At 40.0% G+C, this 25,683-nt stretch overlaps 1 protein-coding gene across 4 annotated transcripts in view; it reads left to right on the top strand.

Moving 5' to 3' along the window:
• Positions 1–25,683, top strand: part of PTPN3 (protein tyrosine phosphatase non-receptor type 3) — a 366,738-nt gene that overhangs the window by 229,545 nt on the left and 111,510 nt on the right. For all 4 annotated transcript variants that reach the window (XM_073630792.1, XM_073630794.1, XM_073630793.1 and 1 more), the window contains exons 15-18: positions 7,043–7,066; positions 8,067–8,262; positions 12,976–13,053; positions 17,087–17,143. In XM_073630792.1, coding sequence (XP_073486893.1) covers positions 7,043–7,066; positions 8,067–8,262; positions 12,976–13,053; positions 17,087–17,143 — 355 coding nt within the window. The remainder of the gene's footprint in view (positions 1–7,042; positions 7,067–8,066; positions 8,263–12,975; positions 13,054–17,086; positions 17,144–25,683) is intronic.

The following is a 25,683-nucleotide window of genomic DNA, read 5'->3' as shown; positions in this document are numbered from 1 at the left end:
AGTGGATATTTGCTACTTTCTTTAATTATAGAGTTTGCTGCATTAACACCCTTCCTGCACTCTCTATGTCTTACATTCTGCTGATAGCTGGATTTTCCCAAAGTACCTGAAGATGAGCTGCTGCTGTGGTGTTGTGAATGAATATCTACCCCTATAATATGGAACTACTTATTTATAGACTTATATAAAACAGATGGACTGCTATGGACTTTACCATGAACATTCTTATGTTTCATGTACCTCTAGTGGCTAGTATTTTTGGATATAGCCCTCTATGTGTAGATGAGATCACAGGGTCACTTTTGTGCCATTTTTTACTGGTTTATTTGTCAGCTATGACTTCTGAAGGTGAATTAGATATTTACCGTTTTCACATCTCCTATTTAACCCTTGGTTTAAATCAATGCCTAGATCAGGGATCTTTAAACTACGGCCCTCCAGCTGTTGCAGAACTACACATCCCCTGAGACATTGTAAAACTCTGGCATTCACAGACATGACTAGGCATGATGGGAATTGTAGTTCCTGAACAACTGGAGGGCTATAGTTTGAAGACCCATGGCCTAGATGCTCAGGCCAAATATGGAAGCATCCATTTGTGTCAGTTACCTTGACTTAAACTCTGACTATTTTCGCTACCTCAAAAATATTTACACTGTTTTTAAAGGACATATTTTTTTTCTTTTTACATTGATTTAATAAATTCCCTGCTATTATTTTTTATTTTAAGCTGATGAATGGACAAAAATGGGAAAACAATATATTTGTCTTTTTAACAGCTTATAATAACCTTTTTGTAAGCCTTTAACATTTATTAATATTTTCCATTCATCTCTCCATGAGATAAACAATGATAGTGCAACTGGCCATCACCTGTGTGTTTGTAAACAATGACATGTGATCATTATGATATCAATATGATCATATGACTGAGAAGTATGGTGATTAATCGCATATCACTGTATCTCACAAGCCCAGCTGTCAGAAACAGCATTGTAACAGATCTAGTTGCACAACTAAATGTTTAGTAACATATCCACTGCATGGGACATTGTGTGGGAGGGCTAAAAGTGACTCTATCCTGTGAGAATCATGAAAGCTCTCATTGTTCTCTGGCTGTCACGTTGAAGCTTTGGCTTAAATGCATTGTCCCTAACCCAAGACAAGTATAAACATAAGGAATTCTGACAGATTTCTGACCCATACAGCATGTCTGTTCTGGGTCTATGATTTAAGACTAGCATTTACACCAGGGAGCCAGCAATTGCAGCCACTTTGCTTTCCTTATGGCAATGTGTCACTTTAAGGATTGCAAGATAGCTGTGACATGAGTCTTCTAAATCTCTACTTGCAAAATCTTGCATTTGTTATCCTGGCATGTGTTATTATGTTAGCTGCTTCCACCTGGCCAGGTCCTGACATTTTGCCTTCTACTATAAGCTCATGGTCACTCCAGTGACCATGAACCTATAGCACAACTGTTTAGCAGACACTTCTTGACAAAACAGTAGCTCTGATTAGCCGCTGATCAGAGCAGTTAACGTAAAATGTGACGCCCCCCTTCCCTCCTTACTGACTTCTTCCTTTGTCACTGAACATGCGTCTAAATCTCCCTTGCCTCTGAAGCCTGATCCACATTCAGATCATGCTCCAGAGGTTACTGACAGGCAGCGAGGAAGCAATGCACTGTTTCCTCACCACCTGTTTTAAACCCATTCTTGCCAACAATTGCACCGCAACCACATGTATTGCACATGGTTGAGGGGCATTTGCAGCACGAATGTGTAGCATTTGCTACAAGTAGGGTCAGCTTTGTAGCGGGTGCAAAGCATTGCAGCCGCAGCATGTAAACACACCCGTCCGCTGTCAACTGCACCTTGGGAAGGGGGAGGGGGGGTTGGTGCCCAGCATAAACGCAGCTCAACAGCACATTTTTGCCTCCTCCCCCAACTGCAAGCCTAAACAAGTCCTAAGACCTCATTGCCAGAGGGAATATTACAGTGAGGCCATGTTTAGCTGCACAGGGATGCACAAGTTTTACGTACATCCCCATGCAGGCAGTCTAGTTGATGTCAATTGGGACACAGGACACCTGTGCATCCCTGTGTGGGTAAACAGCCAACCATGAGCATACGCTTTAGTACACCCCGTGTGCATAGGGTCTTGGTAGGAGTTTATCAGAGATTTTGTAAGTTATGTTGTGTTTATGTGTGCTAATAAGGATTTTAGTGTTTTGTTTTTATCAGTTAAAATAGCAATTTGATAAACATTTGCGTTGCAACTACTGTCGGGTCTAAAAAATCAGTAGCACCTTTTTTTTATTCTATTGGTCATGTGCTTTTAGAAAATGCACAGTTTGGGGGGCATTTTACAAACTCTGAAAGCTGTAAGTGGAAAATGAAAACCTCCAGATATTTTGAGAAATGTGGGTATTTACAGTTTTGCGTACGTTTTTATTTTCACTTTTTCGCAAAATGGCACAATTTAAAAATATTTGTTATTTAGTAACTCAATACAGGTTAAACTTGTATGTTTAGTAGGAATTTAGCAGGAATTTTGTAAAACTTACTGTTTGTATCTGCTAATAGTTACATAGTTAGTCTGGTTGAAAAAAGACCATATAGTTCAACCAATAAAAGGGAAAAAAAAAAATCATACAATCTTATATACACAATGCTATACCCACAGTGGATCCAGAGGAAGGCAAAAAACCCAGCAAAGCATGATCCAATTTTGCTCCAGCAGGGCAAAAAATTCCTTCCTGATCCCCCTCGAGGCAATTGGATATTCCCTGGATCAACTTTACCTGTAAATGTTAGTATCCGGTTATATTATTTTCCAGTAATAATTATTTTAGTGTATTTTTAGCAAAAATATTAATTTGAGGAACATTTGCGTAAAAATCATTGGGCCCTAAAAATCAGTACCTTATTTTTATTCTACTAGGCTTTGTGCTTTCAGAAAATAAATGGTTTTCTACAATCTCTAAAATCTGTAAGTGAAAAACTAAAACTTCCAGATCTGGAAAATTTGGTTATTTACAGTCTTGCATACGTTCGATTATCACCCTCCCACACAAAGGCGCAATTTAAAACTTACAATAATAATATATAATTGGTTTGGGGGTCCTTTTACAAACTCTGAAAGCTGTAAGTGGAAAAAAAAATGCAATGGAAAAATTGCAAAAATAGTCTGGCCATCTGGGTTTAAAAGTTAGAGCTCAGGACCTGGCAGCGAAAGGGTTACTCTAACAGAGGAAGCAGATTTCACCTCCAGCAACAGGATAACTCATCATTTTAGTTGTAGATAAAGAACAATTCCTTTTGAGAAAACAGACATAGCTAAGGATAATATGTTTAGTGGCTAACTGCTGTGGAAATCATGACAAGCTTTCATTACACAGAAATCTGTAAGTTTCCAGGTTAGATATCAAGCTTTGATATTGCGTGGATTGAATTTTATTTAGCTTACATTTCATTATATTTTAACAGCAGAAATCTACTGGCATCACTGCAGCTAAACCAAAAGAAGCATCGGTTTCCCTAAATGATTGACTTAGTTTAAAATCTGAAATGATTGATGGTTTAACTGCTTCCATTTTCTGATTTACCATGGTTAAGATCCCTACCATGGATAAGATTATATAAATATCTACAAATATTTTTTTATTACCATTTCTTTTGGAAAAGCAACAGAAACCCGATGGCAGATTTCTGGAATCTGTCAAGGGTGCATTAAGTTCTCAATGTGATAGCCATACGGTAGTTAGCTTTTTTTTTTTTTTTTTTTGCTTGTCACACTCCAGTGGACTTCTGATTGGTGTCTCTGTAAGTTCAGTGAGTCCTGAACATTCTGAAAAATGAATCACCTGGGACACAAGTCTTCCCGGGGCTATCATTCCTGGGCATCAACACACGTTGAGTGTTATTCACTGTGTGCCTGCACAGGTCATAGTGTACATAATGTTCTGTTATGCAACAAATCTGCTTGAAGAGGCATTGAGCAATCTTCCTGCTTAGAGATGGAGAAAAATTTCAGTCAGAAAATACTTTGAAAAAAATTAATGAGATCATTGTAAGACAAGGACCTAATTTTCTTTTAAAAGAAGATAAACCTCATACGTGTAATTGGAACGACAAGTGCTTTTGTTTTATGTATAGTGCCTTGCAAAAGTATTCACCCCCTTGGCATTTTTCATGTTTCGTTGCCTCACAACCTGGAATTAACATGGATTGTTTGAGGATTTGCATCAATTAATTTACAGAACATACCCACAACTTTGAAGATGATTTTTTTTTATTGTGAAGCAAACAACAAATAGGAAAAGTCAATGTGCATAACTACCGTATTTATCGGCGTATAACACGCACTTTTTTCCCCTTAAAATCAGGGGAAAATCGCGGGTGCGTGTTATACGCCGATCCCCTGCGATCCTGAGCTGCCAGATCATCAAAATCGCCGACCGCGATTTGAAAATGGCGCCGCCGGCGCTGAAATACACAGAGCCGGTCCTTGGCTCTTCTCGGCCACTTTCGGCTTCACTCGAGCGCCGCCCGAACCTAGCCGAGTGCACTCGGCTAGGTTTGGATAGCTCCGCTCACAGTCACGCCCATCCCGGGCGGGACTACGAGTGGAGCCGAAAGTGAACGAGAGCCGCCGAGAAGAGCCAAGGACCGGCTCTGTGTATTTTGGCGCCATTTTCAAATCGCGGTCGGCGATTTTGAAGCCCAGGATGGCAGGGGATCACAGGATCGAAGGCTGCACTGGGGCAAGGCTGCACTGGGGCAAGGCTGCACTGGGGGAAGGCTGCACTGACAAGGCTGCACTGGGGAAGGCTGCACTGGGGAAGGCTGCACTGGGGAAGGCTGCACTGGGGAAGGCTGCACTGGGGAAGGCTGCACTGGGGAAGGCTGCACTGACAAGGCTGCACTGGGGCAAGGCTGCACTGGGGCAAGGCTGCACTGACGATGCTGCACTGACGAGGCTGCACTGACGAGGCTGCACTGACATGGCTCCACTGGGGCAAGGCTGCACTGAGAAGGCTGCAATGATGGGCATTTAAATGTAAGTTTTCAACTTCCCTCCTAAAAGTTTTTTTTCCTTAAAATTCCCTCCTAAACTTGGGGTGCATGTTATATGCCGGTGTGTGTTATACGCCGATAAATACGGTATTCACCCCCCTAAAGTCAATACTTTGTAGAGCCACCTTTTGCAGCTATCACAGCTCCAAGTCGCTTTGGATAAGTCGCTATGAGCTTGCCACATCTTACCACTGGAATTTTTGCCCATTCCTCCTTGCAAAACTGCTCCAGCTCCTTCAAGTTGGATGGCTTGCGCTTGTGAACAGCAATCTTTAAGTCTGACCACAGATTTTCTATTGGATTGAGGTCTGGGCTTTGACTAGGCCATTCTAACACATTTACATGTTTCCCCTTAAACCACTCAAGTGTTGCTTTAGCAGTGTGTTTGGGGTCATTGTCCTGCTGGAAGGTGAACCTCCGTCCTAGCCTTAAATCACACACAGAGTGGTACAGGTTTTGCTCAAGAATATCTTTATTTAGCACATTCACCTTTCCCTCAACTCTGACCAGTTTCCCAGTCCTGACTGCTGAAAAACATCCCCACAGCATGATGCTGCCACCACCATGTTTCACTGTAGGGATGGTGTTCTTTGGGTGATGTGATGTGTTGGTCTTGCGCCAGACATAGCGTTTTCTTTGATGGACAAAAAGTTCAATTTTAGTCTCATCAGACTAGAGTACCTTCCTCCATACTTTTTGGGAGTCTCCCACATGCCTTTTTTACAAACCCAAACGTGCCATTTTGTTTTTTACTGAAAGTAATGGCTTTCTTCTGGCTACTCTGCCATAAAGCCCAACTCTATAGAGTGTACGGCTTATTGTCGTCCTATGTACAGATACTCCAGTTTCGGCTGTGGAACTCTGCAGCTCCTCCAGGGTTACCGTAGGTCTCTGTGCTGCCTCTCTGATTAATGCCCTCCTTGCCCGGTCCGTGAGTTTTGGTGCGTGACCGTCTCTTGGCAGGTTTACTGTTGTGCCATGTTCTTTCCATTTGGTTATGATAGATTTGATGGTGCTCCTAGGGATCATCAAAGATTTGGATATTTTTTTATAACCTAACCCTGACTTGTACTTCTCAACAACATTTTCCCTTACTTGTTTGGAGAGTTCCTTGGTCTTTATGGCAGTGTTTGGTTAGCGGTGCCTCTTGCTTAGGTGTTGCAGCCTCTGGGGCCTATCAAAAAGGTGTGTATATGTAATGACAGATCATGTGACACTTAGATTGCACACAGGTGGACATCATTTCACGAATTCTGTGATTTCTGAAGGTAATTAGTTGCACCAAAGCTTTTTATGGGCTTCATAACAAAAGGGGTGAATACATACGCACATGCCAATTATCAGTTTTTTATTTCTGAAAAATAGTTTTATGTATATATTTTTCTAATTTTACTTCACCAACTTAGACTATTGTGTTCTGATCCATCACATATAATTCAGAGTAAAAAAAACATTGAACTAAAGGATGTAATGTAACAAAATATGTAAAAAGCCAAGGAGGGTGAATACTTTTGCAAGGCACTGTATGTGTTAAAGAATCGTTAGGAGAATATTTCAAAAGCATTGAATGTGACATTTACCAATCATTCATTGCAGGTAAATCTTCCGGGAGCAGATGTTTTAAATTAAACTGATTTAACCTTTTTTTATTGATCAGATTGGTGAGCATTATTACTATTACTGCAAGGGTAGAAGATTATTGAACAGTTCATTTGAAAGATGTTTGCAGCTTTGATATACTGTATATGTAGGGCATATAACTGAGTTCTTATGATGGACTTTATCTGCAGATTTGTTTCAGTGTTACACAAACTCAAGAATAGTATAGTAGATTGGTAATACATATTCATAAATTACGACAGAATAAATGTATTTAACACACACTTAAAATATTTTTATCAACCGAAGCTCATCTTATTATCAAATTAAATCTTTAAACCCAATTTTTGTTTCTCATTTAGGTCATCTGATCAAGACTCTCCAAAGTAAGTGGTCCTCTCCAGTACCAATGTCCTATTTCAAAGCTATAATATTATGCTAATGGGTAAAGGAAACCAGTACTAAGAAGAAATAGGGAGGTTGCCAATTGTGACCATTGATTTTCCAGCCTGAGCAGCTCAGTGTACATTTCCCAGTGGCCAGTCAAGGTGACCAAAGATGCCTAAATCCGGTAGAAGATGACATGCCAGCAGGAGAATTTGCAGTTGTTGCATTTTGATTCAAGTTACTAACCTGGAACGAGCACATACATTTAAAATGTAGTTGTTAATTTAGAACCACTTATTTGTGTACTTTTTTAAATTGTACACTGAGCTACGGGCATGTGCAGCTCAGTGTACAATTCCAGGCTGGCTAGTTAAGATGAGTGAAAATGGGTAGAAGACCGTGCCAGCAAAGGAGCAGACATTGCATTTTAATTACTAGCCTGGTATAAGCACATACATTTAAAACATAGCAGTGAGTTCTGGACTCTTGATCTGCATACTTTCTTCAATTGTATACTGAGCTGCGGGCACTCTTGATCTGTATACTTTCTTCAAGAAGTCACCCAGAAATTATTAAAGTTATTTGAACAGACTTATGCCGTGTACACAGCCGGACTTGCCAACGGGCTAAACTCCATCGGCATTTCTGACTGAAAGATTTAAAACATGTTCTATATCTGAGTCCGTCGGAAATGCAGACAGAAAAAGTCCGATGGGGCATACACACAGTCAGAATGTCCGACCGAAAGCTCCCATCAGACTTTTTCTGTCGGAAAGTCTGGCCGTTGTACGCAACATAACAGTTAGCAGCTAGCATTTTCAAAATGGGAAGATCACCACTATAGTCTCCTCTAAATAGGGACATTTTTTATTTTTCATTTATTGCATTTTTAAGTTTGTTATTTTTTTGAGTAGCCATGCTAGAAAGTGTTTGCACAAAAATCTGTTCTGTTCTATTTATTTATTTATTAATTTGAAATGTCCTGTATATGTATTTAAGGACCATACTAGAACACAGTCCAAAGGAAAACAGTCTGAACCAGCAAAGTTTATGTCCTAGCTCTTCCAGTGAACTGTCAAATCATTCTTCATCATCTCATCCACTAGAAGGAGTGGATAAGAAGTTTCTAGAAACCTATGATGTTGTCAAGAAAGGAAATTCAACAGATGATTCCAGTCAGTACTACTGTGATAAGGTGTGTACTGGGGGAGCGTCAAAGCTCAGAGAAAAAGTTAGTTATCTTCTAAAGGTCTAGAAAAGGTTTTAGTGCCTTTTTTGCCCCCTAGCTGATGAAAAAAAAAAAAAAACTGCAGATCATAGCGTACTCCTTGAAAAACAAATATGAATGATTAAAAAAAAATCTGTGGAATAGTAAGAATACGAAAGTATACGCACCAAGCCACCCCTAGCGCTTATGGGGAAAAAAAATCCAATATTATAGAGTAATCTAGCAGCTACTGTAATCACATTAAGCATTAAAATAAAAAATGAAAATATGATAAAATACAAGCCAGCATTAGCAGCGCTCAAAATCAATTTAACAAGATTACACGATAGAAGCCATCCAGGTATTCAAAGGACTTGATCATCTGTGAAACATACAGTATCTCACAAAAGTGAGTAAACCCCTCACATTTTTGTAAATATTTTATTCCATCATTTCATGTGACAACACTGAAGAAATTACACTTTGCTACAATGTAAAGTAGTGAGTGTACAGCTTGTATAACAGTGTAAATTTGCTGTCTCCACAAATTAACTCAACTTCTTTAGTCGACCATGGCGAAGCCTGTTCTGAGTGGAACCTGTCCTGTTAAACCACTGTATGGTCTTCTCGGCCACCATGCTGCAGCTCAGTTTCAGGGTATTAGCAATCGTCTTATAGCCTAGGCCATCTTTATGTAGAGCAACAATTCTTTTTTTCACATCCTCAGAGAGTTCTTTGCCATGAGGGTGCCATGTTGAACTTCCAGTGACCAGTATGAGAGACAGAGCGATAACACCAAATTTAACACACCTGCTTCCCATTTACACCTGAGACCTTGTAACACTAACAAGTCACATGACACTGGGGAGGGAAAATGACTAATTGGGCACAATTTGGACATTTTCACTTAGGGGTGTACTCACTTTTGTTGCCAGCAGTTTAGACATTAATGGCTGTGTGTTGAGTTATTTTGAAGTTGCAGCAAATTTACACTGTTATACAAGCTGTACACTCACTACTTTACATTGTAGCAAAGTTTAATTTCTTCAGTGTTGACACATGAAAAGATATAATAAAATATTTACAAAAATGTGAGGGGTGTACTCACTTTTAAATAAATGAAAGTTCATCCAAGTGTTTCTAAGTGATCTATATCTTATGTTTGGACCGTCACCACACCTCGTGAATCAACACCCCTATGGTCATGAACTCACCAGATAAATGGTGATAATAAGCCCATATGATGATACGGAGCAGCAAACACAGGTCCTTCCATCTATGTGTTACTCGTGACAAGAAAACACATATACATAGAGTAATTCCGTAAAAAACCCAAAATGTATTCAATCAGTTACCCCCTTACAAGTTGCACTCACAAGCAAAATGTTTCAAACAAGCGTTACAATGTGAGCAAGTCCTGTCACATTTGGTTTTTTGCTCTCACCACCTGATAGATCACTCTCACGGCGGTGTACCCTGGTTGAGCTTGAAAGTTGATAGACTAATGACTTGTTTCCACTGAGCGGTTCGGGTCGGTACAGTTTGAATGGCCTAGAATGGTCCGGTCTATTCTGGTGAGCGTTTCCACTGCAAGTGGGACCACAAGGGGCCATACAGGGTTTAGAAAAAATGCCTCAGCATAGCACATCAGAGGGTTTTCTGTCAGCCAATCAGTGGAATGTATCTTAGCTCCGCCCTAACCGAACCGTTCCATTTTCTATGGCCCCACATCTGAAGCAGGACCCTGAATGGAACGGTTCGGTTGTATGGGCCGCTTTCATAATGGAAACACCCAAAATAGCGTACCGAACCAATCCGCTCAGTGGAAACAAGGCATAACTGGATAGCTGTGTAGTCACACCCTGAAGTACGTTTCGTTATTCCTTTGTCAGAGGGTGTGGCTACACAGCACAGCTCGTCCAATATATACTCATACGGGGACGGGTATTTAACCCAATCCTCCATCACATAGTAACATCTGTTTTATATTCAGGAAGATTGTCCATAGCACATGCGTGCAGGCAGGGAATTAACTCTTAACATCCATCGCATCACTATAATGTTATAATGCACCTAAAAATGAATAAATGGAAGATTGTGAATATATCAGTCATATTCAAAATGCAAGTGTAAAACTTGAATGTCAATGAAAAAGTAAATGCACACAATAAGAAAGTCCCTATGAAAAAATAATTGCAACAATAAGAAAGTCCTGACCACGGAGTCTGGATCTGCCAGATGCCTGGACTGATGCCCATCTCAGTGAGCCGATGAGACAACCCTCCCTGTCCCTCCAAAGCTCAGTGCTCCAATGAGGCAGCAGCTGTCCGGGGGGAGCTGAGAGAAAAGGAGCAATCAGCGGTGTTCGCCGGCTCGGTTGTTAGTGCAGCGGCGGTGGGGGACAGATGCAGCATCGGTCCGATGCTGCATGAACCTAGGTAAGTATGATTCTGAAATAAACCAGATTCCCCTACTTCTCTTTTAAGTCTAGTGTTTGGATGATTTGCGTGCTGCTGTTTTGACTTTTTTTTTTTTTTTTGTACACTGAGCACAAGTAATATTTTAGTTTTTTATATAATTATATGAAATAAAATGTTACGAGGTGTTTTAAAGAATTCTTAATGTCATATTAAAGTCCTGTCTTAAATAAAACAAACAAACATGTCATACCTGCTCTGTGCAGTGACAATAAAGACTAAATGGGCAGTATTGAGTATCTGTCATCTTGTGTCCTTGGCTGCCTTCATGGATGCTGAGCAATCTCTATTCTTCTCCCCTTTTTCAGTACAGTTAAAAGGTCTTATAAACTGCTGAATTTATGCCAGTTGATGCCATAAGGTCTCATGGGGTCCACTGGTGTGATTGTTTGCTCTTCGTGCACATGCACTCTTCGTTTCACATCGTGAAAATGACACATGTTGTAGCAGCATTAAAGCTGAAGTTTACAAATGTTTTTTCTATACAGCTTCAGAGACATAATTTACTTGTTGCAATGTGTACCATGTCTGGTTGGCTGCTGCAGTTCTGTGAATGGAAGAATTGCAGAAGAATGCCAAGATGTGCCTCTTCCACTCACGGAACACTGGGTAGAAGATGACATGCCAGCAAAGGAATTTGCAAATGTTGCCTCACTGTTGCATTTTGATCAAGATACTAACCTGGAACGAGCACATACATTTAAAATTTAGTTGTGAATTTAGAACCACTCATCTGTGTACTTTTTTTAATTGTACACTGAGCTACGGGCATGTGCAGCTCAGTGTACAATTCCAGGCTGGCCAGTTAAGATGACTAAAAATGGGTAGAAGATCGTGCCAGCGAAGGAGCTTGCAGACGTTGCATTTTTATTACTAGCCTGGAATAAGCACATATTTAAAACATAACAGTGAATTCAGGACTCTTAATCTGCATACTTTCTTCAATTGTATACTGAGCTGCGGGCACTCTTGATCTGCATACTTTCTTCAAGAAGTCACTCAGAAATTATTAAAGTTATTTGAACAGACTAACAGCAGCTAGCATTTTCAAAATGGGAAGATCACCACTATAGTCTTCTTCTCTAACTAGGGACATTTTTTTTGGAAAAGAGTACTAGGAGTTCAATTAATGTAGGAGGCGGGCAAAAGGGATGGGTGAGTCGGGCAACTCTTTCACACCCGCAGCAACTGATGTTAACCCCAGTGGCGCCGGTAGGTCAGAGCTGTGGGCAGGGCCCAGGGGAGAAGATTTTTTACAACATGCGACGGCCAGCTAGACATGGGAAACGCTTCATTAGAGGTAAGTTATATCACTGATGCTACATAGCAAAAAAGTCTAACTAAGCTTCAGCTTTAAGGCAAATATATGTTCACCCATTTGAGTGGATAGCTACTATACATTAATAATTGTTTTTTTATATATGTGATATCTATTTATTTGGATATTTTTGGGAGCAGCTCCTTATCTCTTTAATAATTGTTATTTTTATTTAAGTTTGAATTCACACTGAGTGTGGTGTATGCATAATTTATAATAACACCATACAAATATTGTTTAATGTAAATGACAAGCGAGGAGTGCATGAAACAGCTACTGCATTTTTTACATGTCCATAGTGTGCTTTGCTTTGCTGTTGGATTTTTTAAATAAAACTGTTTGGAAATTTGTAAATGTCAAATTTTCTTAGATTACTATACAGGTATTAGTTTTATGGCTTTAGAGCAGTGTTAACAGTGAGTCATCCTATAAGAAGATAAAATCATATTTTTTCTTGCAATCATCCTAATTGATTTTAGAATGGTTTGTAAGCATTCTGCTGGGAGTGAGTACACCAAAGACTTTGTGCTGTTTAGTTGGATTGGTGCTGGTGATAGCTGTCATTTGCAACATAAGTATTGCTTGAAAGTAAACATGATAGTAAAGATTCAGGTTTTTTTTTTGTTCTTTTTCGCTCTCTCCTCATTAGTTCAGTGGCTGTGATCGACAGCAGTGGGAGCCAATGGCACCTGCTGCTGTGAATATAAAGGAGGGGCTGTGGGGAGAGCAGCACACAGAACGTTTTTTTACCTTAATGCATAAGAAGCACTGATTAGGTGGAACTAGCACTTAAAGGATAAAGGATATTCGCATTTGCAGTTAATTGCCACCAAATACAGCTTATTTTTCATTTTTTCTGACAAAGCAATTAACTTGGATCTTTTTTCTTTTTTTCTCCTAAAATAGAATGAGTTTGCCAATGGCGATTTACTCTTGGTTCGTATCGCACCCGATGAGGAGGGCAAATTTGGATTTAACTTGAAGGTAATTTTATTTGTACAAAATTATCTGTCATTTTATTAATTTTTTTTCTTTTTTGCTTTGGGAACACATTATGCCTTATATTACAGTATTTTACCCAAAGAAAGGTGTTGTGAAAAAGGTAAAGTAGAAGCAACTTTTCGCTTCATAAAATTTTTATTGATTTGAAAAAGATTAAAAAGGGGCACAACTTACAAAAACAAATCAATAGTGGCTTCAACCAATAGAATCAGGGAATACAGATAAGTAAGACTTTGTCATAATGTTATTCCATAAAAGTATTAAACCCAAAACCAAAAATGTATTATATTGCAGCTTACCAACTCTTAGATGTGGTGACTGCATTTGTTTTCTTTCTTTTTAGGCTTTTTTTCCCTCTGTTTTCACCTGATGATCTGGCCAGTAACACTCCTCCTGTATTACAGTGCCCCCACTCTGGATGAATAAGCACAGGGGGCACCTTTGAACAGCAGCATTGTCAGTCTGGGGGGAGGGAAGTGTCAGATGTACCAGTAGATTTAAATACACTAACAAATTGAAACCGAACTCCAGCTAACACTTTATAAGCAGTTACACCAACCGTTTTTTTTTTTTTTCCTTTTGGGTATAAAGTTTTTACTTAAAGTGAATGTAAAGGCTCATTTTTTATTTTTTTTAAACAACAAACATATCATACTTGCCTCCACTGTGCAGCTCGTTTTGCACAGAGTGGCCCCTAACATCCTCTTCTGGGGTCCCTCGGCGGCTCTCGCGGCTCCTCCCCGCATCAGATAACCCCCTGGGAGAAGTGCTCTCCCGCGGGGGGGTACCTTGCGGGTGCGCTCCCGAGTCCAGCATTTACATCCATAGACACGAATGCCGTACTCTGCCCCGCCCACCAGCGCCCGCGTCATTCGATTTCACTGACGGCAGCGGGAGCCAATGGCTGCGCTGCTATCAATCTATCCAATCAAGAACTAAGAACCCCGGGCAGAGGAAGAGCGCATCTCCAGCGTGTGAAATTCCAGGACTCAGGTAAGTAAAACGGAGGGGGGAGGGGGCTGGGGGTTCCGGTCACTGCCAGGATGCATTAAGGTGAAAAAACACAAGGATTTGCAACCCCTTTAAAAGCTGATCATTGTAAAAAACCCTGTCCGTGATAAATAGTTTGTCTCATCCCTATAACTGCTACATATGCAATATGCGTGTTATTTTGAGAAACAAAAGACTTACTGGTGAAAATAGAAGAAAGAAAGCCTAAAAAAGAAAACTAATAGTCATCACATGTAAGAATTGGTCAGCTGCGGTATAATATATGTATGTTTTTGGGTTTATTACCACTATAAAAACAATATAAAACAACCTAATTATTAAGTGAAGTCAATAGGTGCATAGCTAAGCACAGTAGATAGACTATTGTTTTATCTGCATATAATTTAATAAGAGACATGAAGACTTTGAGCAAATCTAAATTGAAAAAGTGCACCTGCCACTGGCACCCAAATGGTAAGTAGCCCCAGATTGCCTGAATGTCAGGTTAGTTTTCCAGTTGAGCTCCCAAGCTGCCTTGAAGTTATCTTACTATGCAAATAGCTCAGATTCCCTGATTAAGAGCTTGACCCCACCCCTTCAAACACTATTAGTCAGTAAAGTCAGGTACACATGATCAAAATATCGTACAATAATAATAATTTGGAGCAATCGTACAGTAATCCGATCGTTAGTACACAGCTTTCATCTGAAATTTTCCAAAGGGACAAACATGACATTTTTTCTAGTACGATACCAGATCTATACAAATAAATTACATCACTTCAGAATTTTTATTCTGTTGTACGAAAATTTTCTTACTTTAGTAACCTATTCAATTTCGATATGGAGCAGTGGCGGCTGATGGGTTCTTCTTTTGGGGGGGCGGCAGGGGCTGTTGTGTCTTCTCCTCCTCTCTTGGAGTGCGGGCAGTGTCCGCGGTGGGTCTGCTCCTCCACTGTGTCTCCTCTTCCGCCAAAGCGCATGCAAAAGGATCTCATGACTCTTTGGGGAATCGGGAAACAGGTCTCATAGACCTGCCTCCTGATTGGCAGGAAGGAACTTTAGTGTGAAAATTGCAAAAATGTATTCGCTATGGTCACACAACTGGGTGGCCTCGGAGCGCAATGCGAGGCCACACTTATTTGAAGTTTATTAGAGCCTCTGGCTCTAATCAGGTGCTTCAAAAAACACCCAGACGTATTGAAATCCATGGTCCGGCGCCACTGATATGTAGATCAGGGGGACAGACGCATGGATAGTTAGGCGGCGCCCTCTATGGACAGGCCGCCACTGATATGTAGAATCAGGGGGACGGATGCATGGATAGGGTAGGTGGCGCCCATGCTCCCTCTATGGACAGACTGCCACTGATATGGAGACTAGCATGCACATCTCATTGTGTGTACTAGGCTTGAGGCTGTCCATCACAGTGATGCTAATGAGGTGTGCGTTGGTGAAGGAGACAAGCCTTTTACCTGGAAATTTTATGTGATTATTATTTTTTACTTTTTTTTACCTTGGGTTTGTTCTAAAGTGACAGAATCACTTTGCCCATTCAGTGGCAGACATAGGAGGGGTGGAGGAGTGTTGGAGAGGTGAGAATAAAGTAATCTGGGAGATGGAGGGCAGGCTATGCACAGACACTGTGTTAATGCCCTGACTTGCCTTTTTGGTTACACAGACCTGCAGCCATATAATTCAACTGAATGAAGACAAGATTGCATTACAGCACAGTAATTAAAAACACATGGAAATGTGCAATAATTCTAATTCAATAGAGCATATTTGCTTCTGGTGTAAAAATACCCAGGCAAAAAGCAGAGTTATCAAAATATCTTGCTTTTGATAGTCTGTTCCTGACAGCTCGTTGCATGCTGCATTTCTTCTCAAAATCAACTGGGTGACGCAGCGAATCAATATGCTATTATCCTTGTCTCTAAAAGTACCTAAGAGACCAGCTTCCGTGGGCTGTACAACTTAGAAAAATGCTATATACAAATCTGCTGTGTGTAATTGTCACACTGGATTTTCAAACCTGGAGATGCATTGTGAATGCTTCTGGTTCTCAGGTTTTTTCATAAGGATAAATGAATGATATAACACTTCAAAAAGCACACTGAACATGCCAAAAATTATATAGGTGTATTTTTGAGGTGCTCATCACACATTTTTCAAATGTTGCAATTAATTAAGTGGAAGCAGCAGATTGCGGAAATCCTAGAGAACCCAACATTCTAAGCGATGGTGATGCAATTGTGTGTGCTGTCCTATCTTTTTTTCAATTACCTAGTAGGTTGGCAGGCAGCATGGGAGCATTAAAAAAAGGGCTACAACAAATCTTTGTATTTTACACATCTCTAAGGCCATGTGAACGAGGCCTTAACCTGCACATCAGCTTGGCGAAGTGTTGCTTCCCCGCAAGTTATAACTGTGTTACAGCAGCATGGCTCTCTGCTTTATACCACTACATACACAGGCTAGGTCTCCTTCAAGGTGATTTTCAATGCCTTATTACACACCAGGCACCTCCACAGTGACTCTCTTAGTGGTACAAATCCATGTTTTACCTGTAGACAGTAGAATTGCCTTTCTCCTCAAATCAGTCTGTCTTCTTTCCCCCAGTCAGAACACAACAGCTTAGCTGGAGAGATTGCTGAACTAACCTCAACTGGTTAGTACAGCGGCTCTGACTAGAGCTGGCAGCTTTTTTAAATTTTTTTGCAACCCGCTTGATTCGCACAAAGAATACTGTAGTGTGTACCCGGCTTTGCATAGCCAAGCAGTGGAGTATCATCTGGCCTCAGACAGGGCAACAAGATCTAGGGGATTGGCTGTAAGAAAAAAAAAAAAAAAAAACAGGAAGTAAGTTGTGGTGTCCCCCAATTAACTCTTTAACCAAAACAAAATCTCTTTAATGTCGTAAGACAAATGATAAAACAGTATAATTAGGAGAGAGTAATCTTTTTTAATGTTGATTTTTTTTTTTTTCCTGACTCTTTAATTTAAATGTTTTAACATTTTCCAGGGTGGTATTGACCAGAAAATGCAGCTTGTGGTTTCCAGAATTACCCCAGGATCACCAGTAAGTGTATATACTTCTTTATAGGGACTATGTGAACCTTCATTTGAAGACACAGATTTTAATACTGCATTTACAGTATTGTTTTGCGATAATGCATGTTTTTCCACTGGTACTATGAACACAACATGATGGGTATAAATGCACTACTGTGCTCTGCCATTAATTTCAAAAGGTATTCCAACACACATACACAGTAAACCAAAAGACGTGCACTATAGCATTTCACAATGCACAGATTTGAATAGGCTGTGTTGCGCTGCCTTGACAAAAGTAGTCCAGGTAAATTTTTTTTACTTTTTAAAAGGAATATGCCATCTTAATGCAACATGTGTTAACATGTGCATTAATGCACCGACTGTTGATTTATTACACTTAAACTTGATATATTACAAGGTGTTTTAATCGATCAGGTTCAGTTTACTACTACTACTCCTAGGATAGGTCCAGTCAATCTAATGCAGATAAAAGCTAATAAAATTATTCTTTTGCTTTCCAATGCTTCTTAAAGCGTTTGCTAACCCCCAAAAAAAAAATAAATAAAGATCCTGTTCCTTTAAAGCATGTTATACAGCATAGTGCTTGTGCTGTTTCATTTGGCCCTCTGTAACATCTAAAAACCTGGCTGATCCTGCCAGTTTCTACCCTCCCCTTTGTACCTTACCCCTTGTACCTTACCCTTTGTAACTTACCACGGTTCATCACGCCTGCTGAGCCCTTACACCGTGGTCAGTTTACGTGCCTCCGTCACCCGCAGCCCTGCTCTCTGTCATTTTAACCTTAACTTGAGCAGCAGGGGGGGAGGGGCGGGCACAGACATGGAGCTCACAGGCAGGAAGGGGAGGGGGGAGGTGGACAGAAAGAAGATTCTTTCTGTCCACCTCCCCCCTCCCCTTCCTGCCTGTGAGCTCCGTGTCCGTGCCCACCCCTCCCCCCGCTGCTCAAGTTAAGGTTAAAATGACATTATCCTCTCCCCCCCCCCCCCCGAATGACATCAGCAGGGGATTCTCGGCCCACGCCCGTTGAAGCGGACAGGCGAGTGAGGAGAGAGCCAGCGGGTCACGTGATCACTGATCTGCACTCTGTAAACCAGGTACAGTATCTCACAAAAGTGAGTACAGCCCACCACATTTTTGTAAATATTTTATTATATCTTTTCATGTGACATCACTGAAGAAATGACACTTTGCTGCATTGTAAAGTAGTGAGTATACAGATTGTATAACAGTGTAAATTTGCTGTCCCCTCAAAATAAGTCAACGCATAGCCATTAATGTTAACGCTCTCACTTTCTCATACTGGTCACTGGAAGTTCAACATGGCACCTCATGGCAAAGCACTCTCTGAGGATCTGAATAAAAGAATTGTTGCTCTACATAAAGATGACCTAGGCTATAAGAAGATTGCCAAGACCCTGAAACTGAGCACAGCACAGTGGCCAAGACCATACAGCAGTTTAACAGGACAGGTTTTACTCAGAACAGGCCTCGCCATGGTTGACCAAAGAATTTGAGTGCACATGCTCCACGTCATATCCAGAGGTTGCCTTTGGGAAATAGACGTATAAGTGCTGCCAGCATTGCTGCAGAGGTTGAATGAGAGGGGGTCAGCCTGTCAGTGCTCAGACCATACGTCGCACACTGCATCAAATTAGTCTGCATGGCTGTCGTCCTAGAGGGAAGCCTCTTCTAAAGATGATGCACATAAAAGCCTGCAAACAGTTTGCTGAAGACCAGCAGACTAAGGAGATGAATTACTTGAATGCAAGAGAAGCACTGCTCTGACTGTGAAGCCTCTGGTGAGATAATAGAAGACCAACACACCTACTCCAGGTGCTCAGGCTTGGGATGTCCTCCTTCCATCCAACTAAGATACTTGAGAATGAAAAACAAAATGCTTGGTACTCTGGAGATTCTTCTGTAATCTTTTATTATAACATGACCATTAAAATGTGACAGCTGACGCGTTGAACAGCTGCTGTGAACAAGGTTAAGTGTCGAAACTCGTCAGCTGTCACATTTTAATGGTCATGTTATAATAAAAGATTACAGAACAATTTCTAGAGTTGCAGGCATTTCATTTTTTATGGATTACTTGAACCATGTCCTGTGGTCTTATGAGACCAAAAAAAAAACTTATTTGGTTCAGATGGTGTCAAGCGTGTGTGGCGGCAACCAGGTGAGGAGTACAAAGACAAGTGTGTCTTGCCTACAGTCCAGCATGGTGGTGGGACTGTCATGGTCTGGGGTTGCATTAGTGCTGCTGGCACTGGGGAACTACAGTTCATTGAGTGAACCATGAATGCCAACATGTACTGTGACATACTGAAGCAGAGCTCTCTTTGGAGACTGGGAAGCAGGGCAGTATTCCAACATAACGACTCCAAACACACCTCCAAGATGATCACTGCCTTGCTAAAGAAGCTGAGGTTAAAGGTGACGGACTAGCCAAGCATGTCTCCATACCTAAACCATATTGAGCATCTGTGGGGCATCCTCAATTGGTAGGTGAAGGAGCGCAAGGACTCTTAACATCCACCAGCTCTGTGATGTCGTCATGGAGGAGTGGAAGAGGACTCCAGCGGCAACCTCTGAAGCTCTGGTACACTCTATGCCCAAGGGGGTTAAGGCAGTGCTGGTAAATAATGATGCCCACACAAATTATTCACACTTTGGGCCCAATTTGGACATTTTCACTTAGGGGTGTGTACTCACTTTTTTTGCCAGCGGTTTAGACATTAAGGGCTGTGTGTTGAGTTATTTTGAGGGGACAGCAAATTTACACTGTTATACAAGCTGTACATTCACTACTTTACATTGTAGAAAATTGTCATTTCTTCAGTGAAAAGATATAATAACATATTTACAGAAATGTGAGGGGTGTACTCACTTTTGTGTGATATTGTATATCGCTGCATTTTTTATAAAGCACAGTCACAGGGGGACACTAGATGAATCAACCAAGAGGATAATGTAAATTTAACCCTGTGGGTTAACAAACACTTTAAAGAGTTAATTCAGTTACTTTTAATCAGGGTTTTTGTGCTTCAGGGAGGCACAATTGCAGCATCCCGCCCCACTACCTGTAGCCCTTTAAAGGCTATGACAGGCTGAAATATGCTGCAGCTGAACACTGTACTGAGTCATGTGTGTTTAGAGATGTATGCCTAGATGCAGGGACCCACATTTGTGGATAGGGAAAAAATGGGACATACCGCACTCTAAACAAAAAACTAACTAAGACTAAGCAGCAGCTAAAATGTGAGATGCACACATAAAGAAAGGAATAGAAATAGCTGTGCTGATAATAGTGCAAAAATTACAAAATACAATAGTATTTGATAATGATAAATATTCAAACATATGACTCTGTTGCATTGTGAATGTGACAAAAAGCAATAAAGGTGAAATTGTCTAATATTGAAATTGTGTCAAATAAATTAAGAACAGTCCATAATTCACATAATGGTGCACAAATAAGTGAACAAATGAAACTTGGAAAGGAACGTGATCTTTCACCACCCGTATGTGCCAAACACCAAATAAAATGCACGCTTACCAAAAGGCAAGCTAATTAAGCTTGCGGCTATATACCCAGCCAGGGCCTTTATCCAGGGGATACAGGGGCAACAACTCCAAATGGCATCAGCACAGTAGAGGAGAGATGGGCAGCCGATGGCTCGGTCAAGCAAGGTTCACGGATAGATACCAGATGTCACTCAAAAAATGAGAAAAGGGAGCTCTCCATAGTGTAAATCAGATAATACCGTTTAATAAAATAAGGAAAAACACACTTACAGGAAGCACAGTTAAAAACAGAAAGAGTAGCTGGCCGGCTTGCGAACGCCGTTCACTCAGAAGCACAAACGCGGTGACGTCAGCATGTCCAGTCCTCCTGACGCGCGTTTCGTCATAAAATGACGTCGTCTTGGGGCACGGGCGACGCACTGACATATCGCGTTTAAATATACAACCAGATGAACCAAGCCTCGGTCTGAGTTGAAAATGGGAACACCTAGCTGGTTACATGGAGGACCGGCAAAAGCCTAGTCCGCCATGTTATAAACTGGCAAACAAGTTAAAAATATAAAAAAAATATGAAAAATATATATAAAAAGGTGATTCATTATTAGCTAGAGGATGAGAGAAATAACAAATGGGTATTTTATTGTCACAAGTAAATATACCAATATATTAGGATGATGGTAACATATGGGCAAACCTATAAACTAAAACCCACAATGATAGGGGTCAGTATTTAGTACGCGATGTCCACAAAAAATACACTAATAGATGCAAAATAGGAGATATGCAAATTATTACTGAAAAGGGAGATAGAAAGCAATTAGCTGACAAACTCCAAAATAATTAAAATTACAAAAAATGACATTTTATGAATAAAAGGTAATACAAAAGTCATATGGGTATGGCAGATACAAATTAAAATGCCACTACTTAAAATATATAAGAGTAAGTACCTACTTAATAGAGTAAATATGATACCTACAATTTATAAGATGAAACAATCAGCTCCACAAGTAAAAAATATTGTGATGTTTAAATAAGATAACCTAATAATAAACGTGCACAGCTGCTAAACATTCGAAGTGGTACACCACACTAATTTCAAAATGGATAGTAAATAAATAAATGTAGCGCTATGCGTAAAATTATAAATATAAAGTGCAAATCTCTAAAATAAATAAGTCCTACATATAAATGAATAGTCCATAAAATGAAAAAATTAACTATTATGGACTATTTATTTATATGTAGGACTTATTTATTTTAGAGATTTGCACTTTATATTCATAATTTTACACATAGCGCTACATTTATTTATTTACTATCCATGATACCTACAATGACAGGTAATATATTCCTATTGTGAAAAATTCATATGGGTATGGCAGATACAAATTAAAATGCCACTACTAAAAATATATAAGAGTATGTTCCTACTTAATAGAGTAAAATATGATACCTACAATGACAGGTAATATACTCCTACTGTTAAAAATCAACCCATTACCAAAATATCAAAAAAAAATTCTCTGCAGAAAAAAATAATTTTGTAGAAAAAAATATTTTGATTGGGGAAAGATAGGTTTGCTAGTAAAACATGACAGCCAATCAATATAATGTAAGTAGTAAGCCCCAATGAGGCACAATAGATGTCACAATGGAGGTATCCCAATCATCAACTCACACTAAGTTCACATCAGTATGGGTTAAAGAATAAAAAAACATATAGATTAGGAGTTGTCTATGAATGCATTTATATCCACGTCAACATTAAAACCAAATGGAGCATACATTCTGTGGATCCAAGACATTTCGAGTCTCGATATACTCCTCGCAAGGGAGCTGCCTCACCATTGTGGGCGATATTTATCAATTCCCCAAAAAATTGTTTTTGAAGGATCCTTATTATGAGCCAAAAGATAATGTTTAGATACTGAGTGTTTCTGGAAACCATTTTATATGTTGGTAATATGCTCGTTCAAATCTACAGAGAGGGGTCACTTAGTTCTACCAATGTATTGGAGCCCGCATGGGCACTTAAGTAAATAAACGACCCCCTCAGCAAAACATGTGATAAAAGGCTCTATCACATGTTCTTTGGATGTACTAGATGAATTTCTGGGTACGTCTATGTGTACATCCATTGAACGAGCAAACCTGACATCTCCTGCACTGATAAAAGCCTGTCTGGTTCTCAAAGAAACCTCTTCTAATAGCAGGGGGATTGATGACATTATGTGCCAACCTATCTCTATGTGAGGACGCACCCCTATAAATCACCTGAGGCCTTTCTGGTAAAACTGTGCATAACACTGGGTCATTTTTCAAAATGTGCCAGTGTTTCCTAATCATATTCCTAATGCTAGTAGGTTGTATTGAGTAGGTGGTAATAAAAGAAACCACAGAGACCTTATCAACGCAGGCGTCTTATCTCTGAGAAGGTCCTTTCTGTCCATGACCTTGATTTCTTCCAAAGTGTTTTCCAAGGTATCAATGGCAAAACCCTTATCTATAAACCGCTTCGTTAAAACATCTGCCTGCATTAAGAATTGGTCAGTATTGGTACAGTTGCGTTTAATACGCATATATTGGCTTTTCGGTGCTGACCTAAGCAATGGCTCATGATGACAACTGCCAATGGGAATATAGGAGTTCCTATCAGTGTCCTTGAAAAACGTAGAGGTGGTAAATTGATCATGAGATCTTGAAATGGTTTAATCTAAAAAATTGATGCTAGATTGACTAGCCTCAAAATTTAGGCGGATACCCCTGGTATTACTATTGAGATGTTCCATAAAGAGCTCCAGGTCATCCCGACCACCATCCCAAAGGAGTAGGATGTCATCGATGTACCTAGCCCACAGCTTAAGCTGGGGTTTCCTACAAACATAGACGACAGCCCCCTCCCACCTGGCCATGAATACATTGGCCAAACTTGGGGCGTATTTAGCCCCCATTGCAACCCCTCTATCCTGGCGAAAAAATTGCTTTTCAAACCAGAAATAGTTGTGCCTTGCCGCAAATTCCAGAAGCTCCATAATAAAGCAGATATGTTCGTCTAAAAGGCCTGAGTCCCGTCTAAGGTAAAACTCCACAGTCAACAAGCCCAAATCGTGGGCTTTTTATTGTATAAAGTAATGTCACGTCAGCAGTTACCAACCACAAATTGTAAGCTGGAGTATAGTTAGACAAAAGATTGAACACCTGACGTGAATCTTTAAGGGAGGAAGGCATCTTAGAAACCAGAGGTTGAAGATAAAAGTCAATGTACTTGCCCACCTGGGACGTGATGGAATCAATCCCACTCACAATGGGACGTCCGGGGGGGCAAGTAAGATGCTTGTGGATCTTAGGTAAATAATATATTATAGGTGTATGTGGTGCCTTGGGAATGAGAAATAGTTTCTCTTTTTTGTTAAGAATACCCTGTTCAAATCCTCTCTGAATAATAACCTCCAGTTCCTTAAGATATGTAGATTTAGGATCTGAACTCAATAGGGTGTATGTTTCTTGGTCACCCAAGATTCTGTACATCTCAGACATATAGTCACTTCTATTGAGTATCACTATGCCTCCCCCTTGTCGGCCGGTCTAATAACTAACTCCCTGTTATCACATAGGGAATCTAGGCCAGCCGTGAGATCTCCGTTTGATCTAACCTTTTTTAATAGGTATTCCATCAAGATCTCTAAGGAAAACATCCCTGAAAACCTTGATGGAGGGGGCTAGAGCTCTGGGCGGGGGGGGGGGGGGGGGTTGAACAAGGAGGCATTTGAAAGCCCCGAATGTTGATAATCAGTGAATATTGTCCTATTATCTTTAATGGGATTGGAGAGCATATAACGCTTGATTCCGTAAGGAAGTTGAACATCAATGGATGTAAATGCATTCATAGACAACTCCTAATCTATATGTTTTTTATTCTTTAACAAATACTGATGTGAACTTGGTGTGAGTTGATGATTGGGATACTTCCATTGTGACATCTATTGTGCCTCATTGGGGCTTACTACTTACATTATATTGATTGGCTGTCAGTTTTTTATCTTCACTTTTGTCTACATATGTTTTACTAGCAAACCTATCTTTCCCCAATCAAAATATTTTTTTCTACAGAGAAATTTTTTTGATATTTTGGTAATGGGTCAATTTTTCACAATAGGAGTATATTACCTGTCATTGTAGGTATCATATTTACTCTATTAAGTAGGTAGGTACAAATTAAAATGCCACTACTAAAAATATATAAGAGTAAGTACCTACTTAATAGAGTAAATATGATACTTACAATGACAGGTAATATACTCCTGTTGTGAAACATTCATATGGGTATGGCAGATACAAATTAAAATGTCACTACTAAAAATATATATCTGCCATACCCATATGAATTTATTACCTTTTATTCATAAAATGTCATTTTTTGTAATTGTTATTATTTTGGAGTTTGTCAGCTAATTGCTTTCTATCTCTCTTTTCAGTAATAATTTGTATATCTCCTATTTTGCATCTATTAGTGTATTTTTTTGTGGACACCGCGTACTAAATACTGACCCCTATCATTGTGGGTTTTAGTTTATAGGTTTGCCCATATGTTACTATCAACCTAATATATTGGTATATTTACTTGTGACAATAAAATACCCATTTGTTATTTCTCTCATCCTCTAGCTAATGAATCACCTTTTTATATATATTTTTCATATATATATATATTTTATGTTTTTAACTTGTTTGCCAGTTTATAACATGGCGGACTAGGCTTTTGCCGGTCCTCCATGCAACCAGCTAGGTGTTCCCATTCTCAACTCAGACCGAGGCTTGGTTCATCTGGTTGTATATTTAAACGCGATACGTCAGTGCATCGCTGTGCCCCAAGACGACGTCATTTTATGATGAAACGCGCATCGGGAGGACTGGACGCACCGACGTCAACGCGTTTGTGCTTCTGAGCGAACGGGCGTTCGCAAGCCGGCCAGCTACTCTTGCTGTTTTTAACTGGGCTTCCTGTAAGTGTGT

Source organism: Aquarana catesbeiana, linkage group LG05 (assembly GCF_042186555.1).
Source record: "Aquarana catesbeiana isolate 2022-GZ linkage group LG05, ASM4218655v1, whole genome shotgun sequence".
NCBI classification, from domain to species: domain Eukaryota; kingdom Metazoa; phylum Chordata; class Amphibia; order Anura; family Ranidae; genus Aquarana; species Aquarana catesbeiana.
Note: the sequence above shows the minus strand (reverse complement) of the source record. Positions and strands in the feature narration are given on the sequence as shown.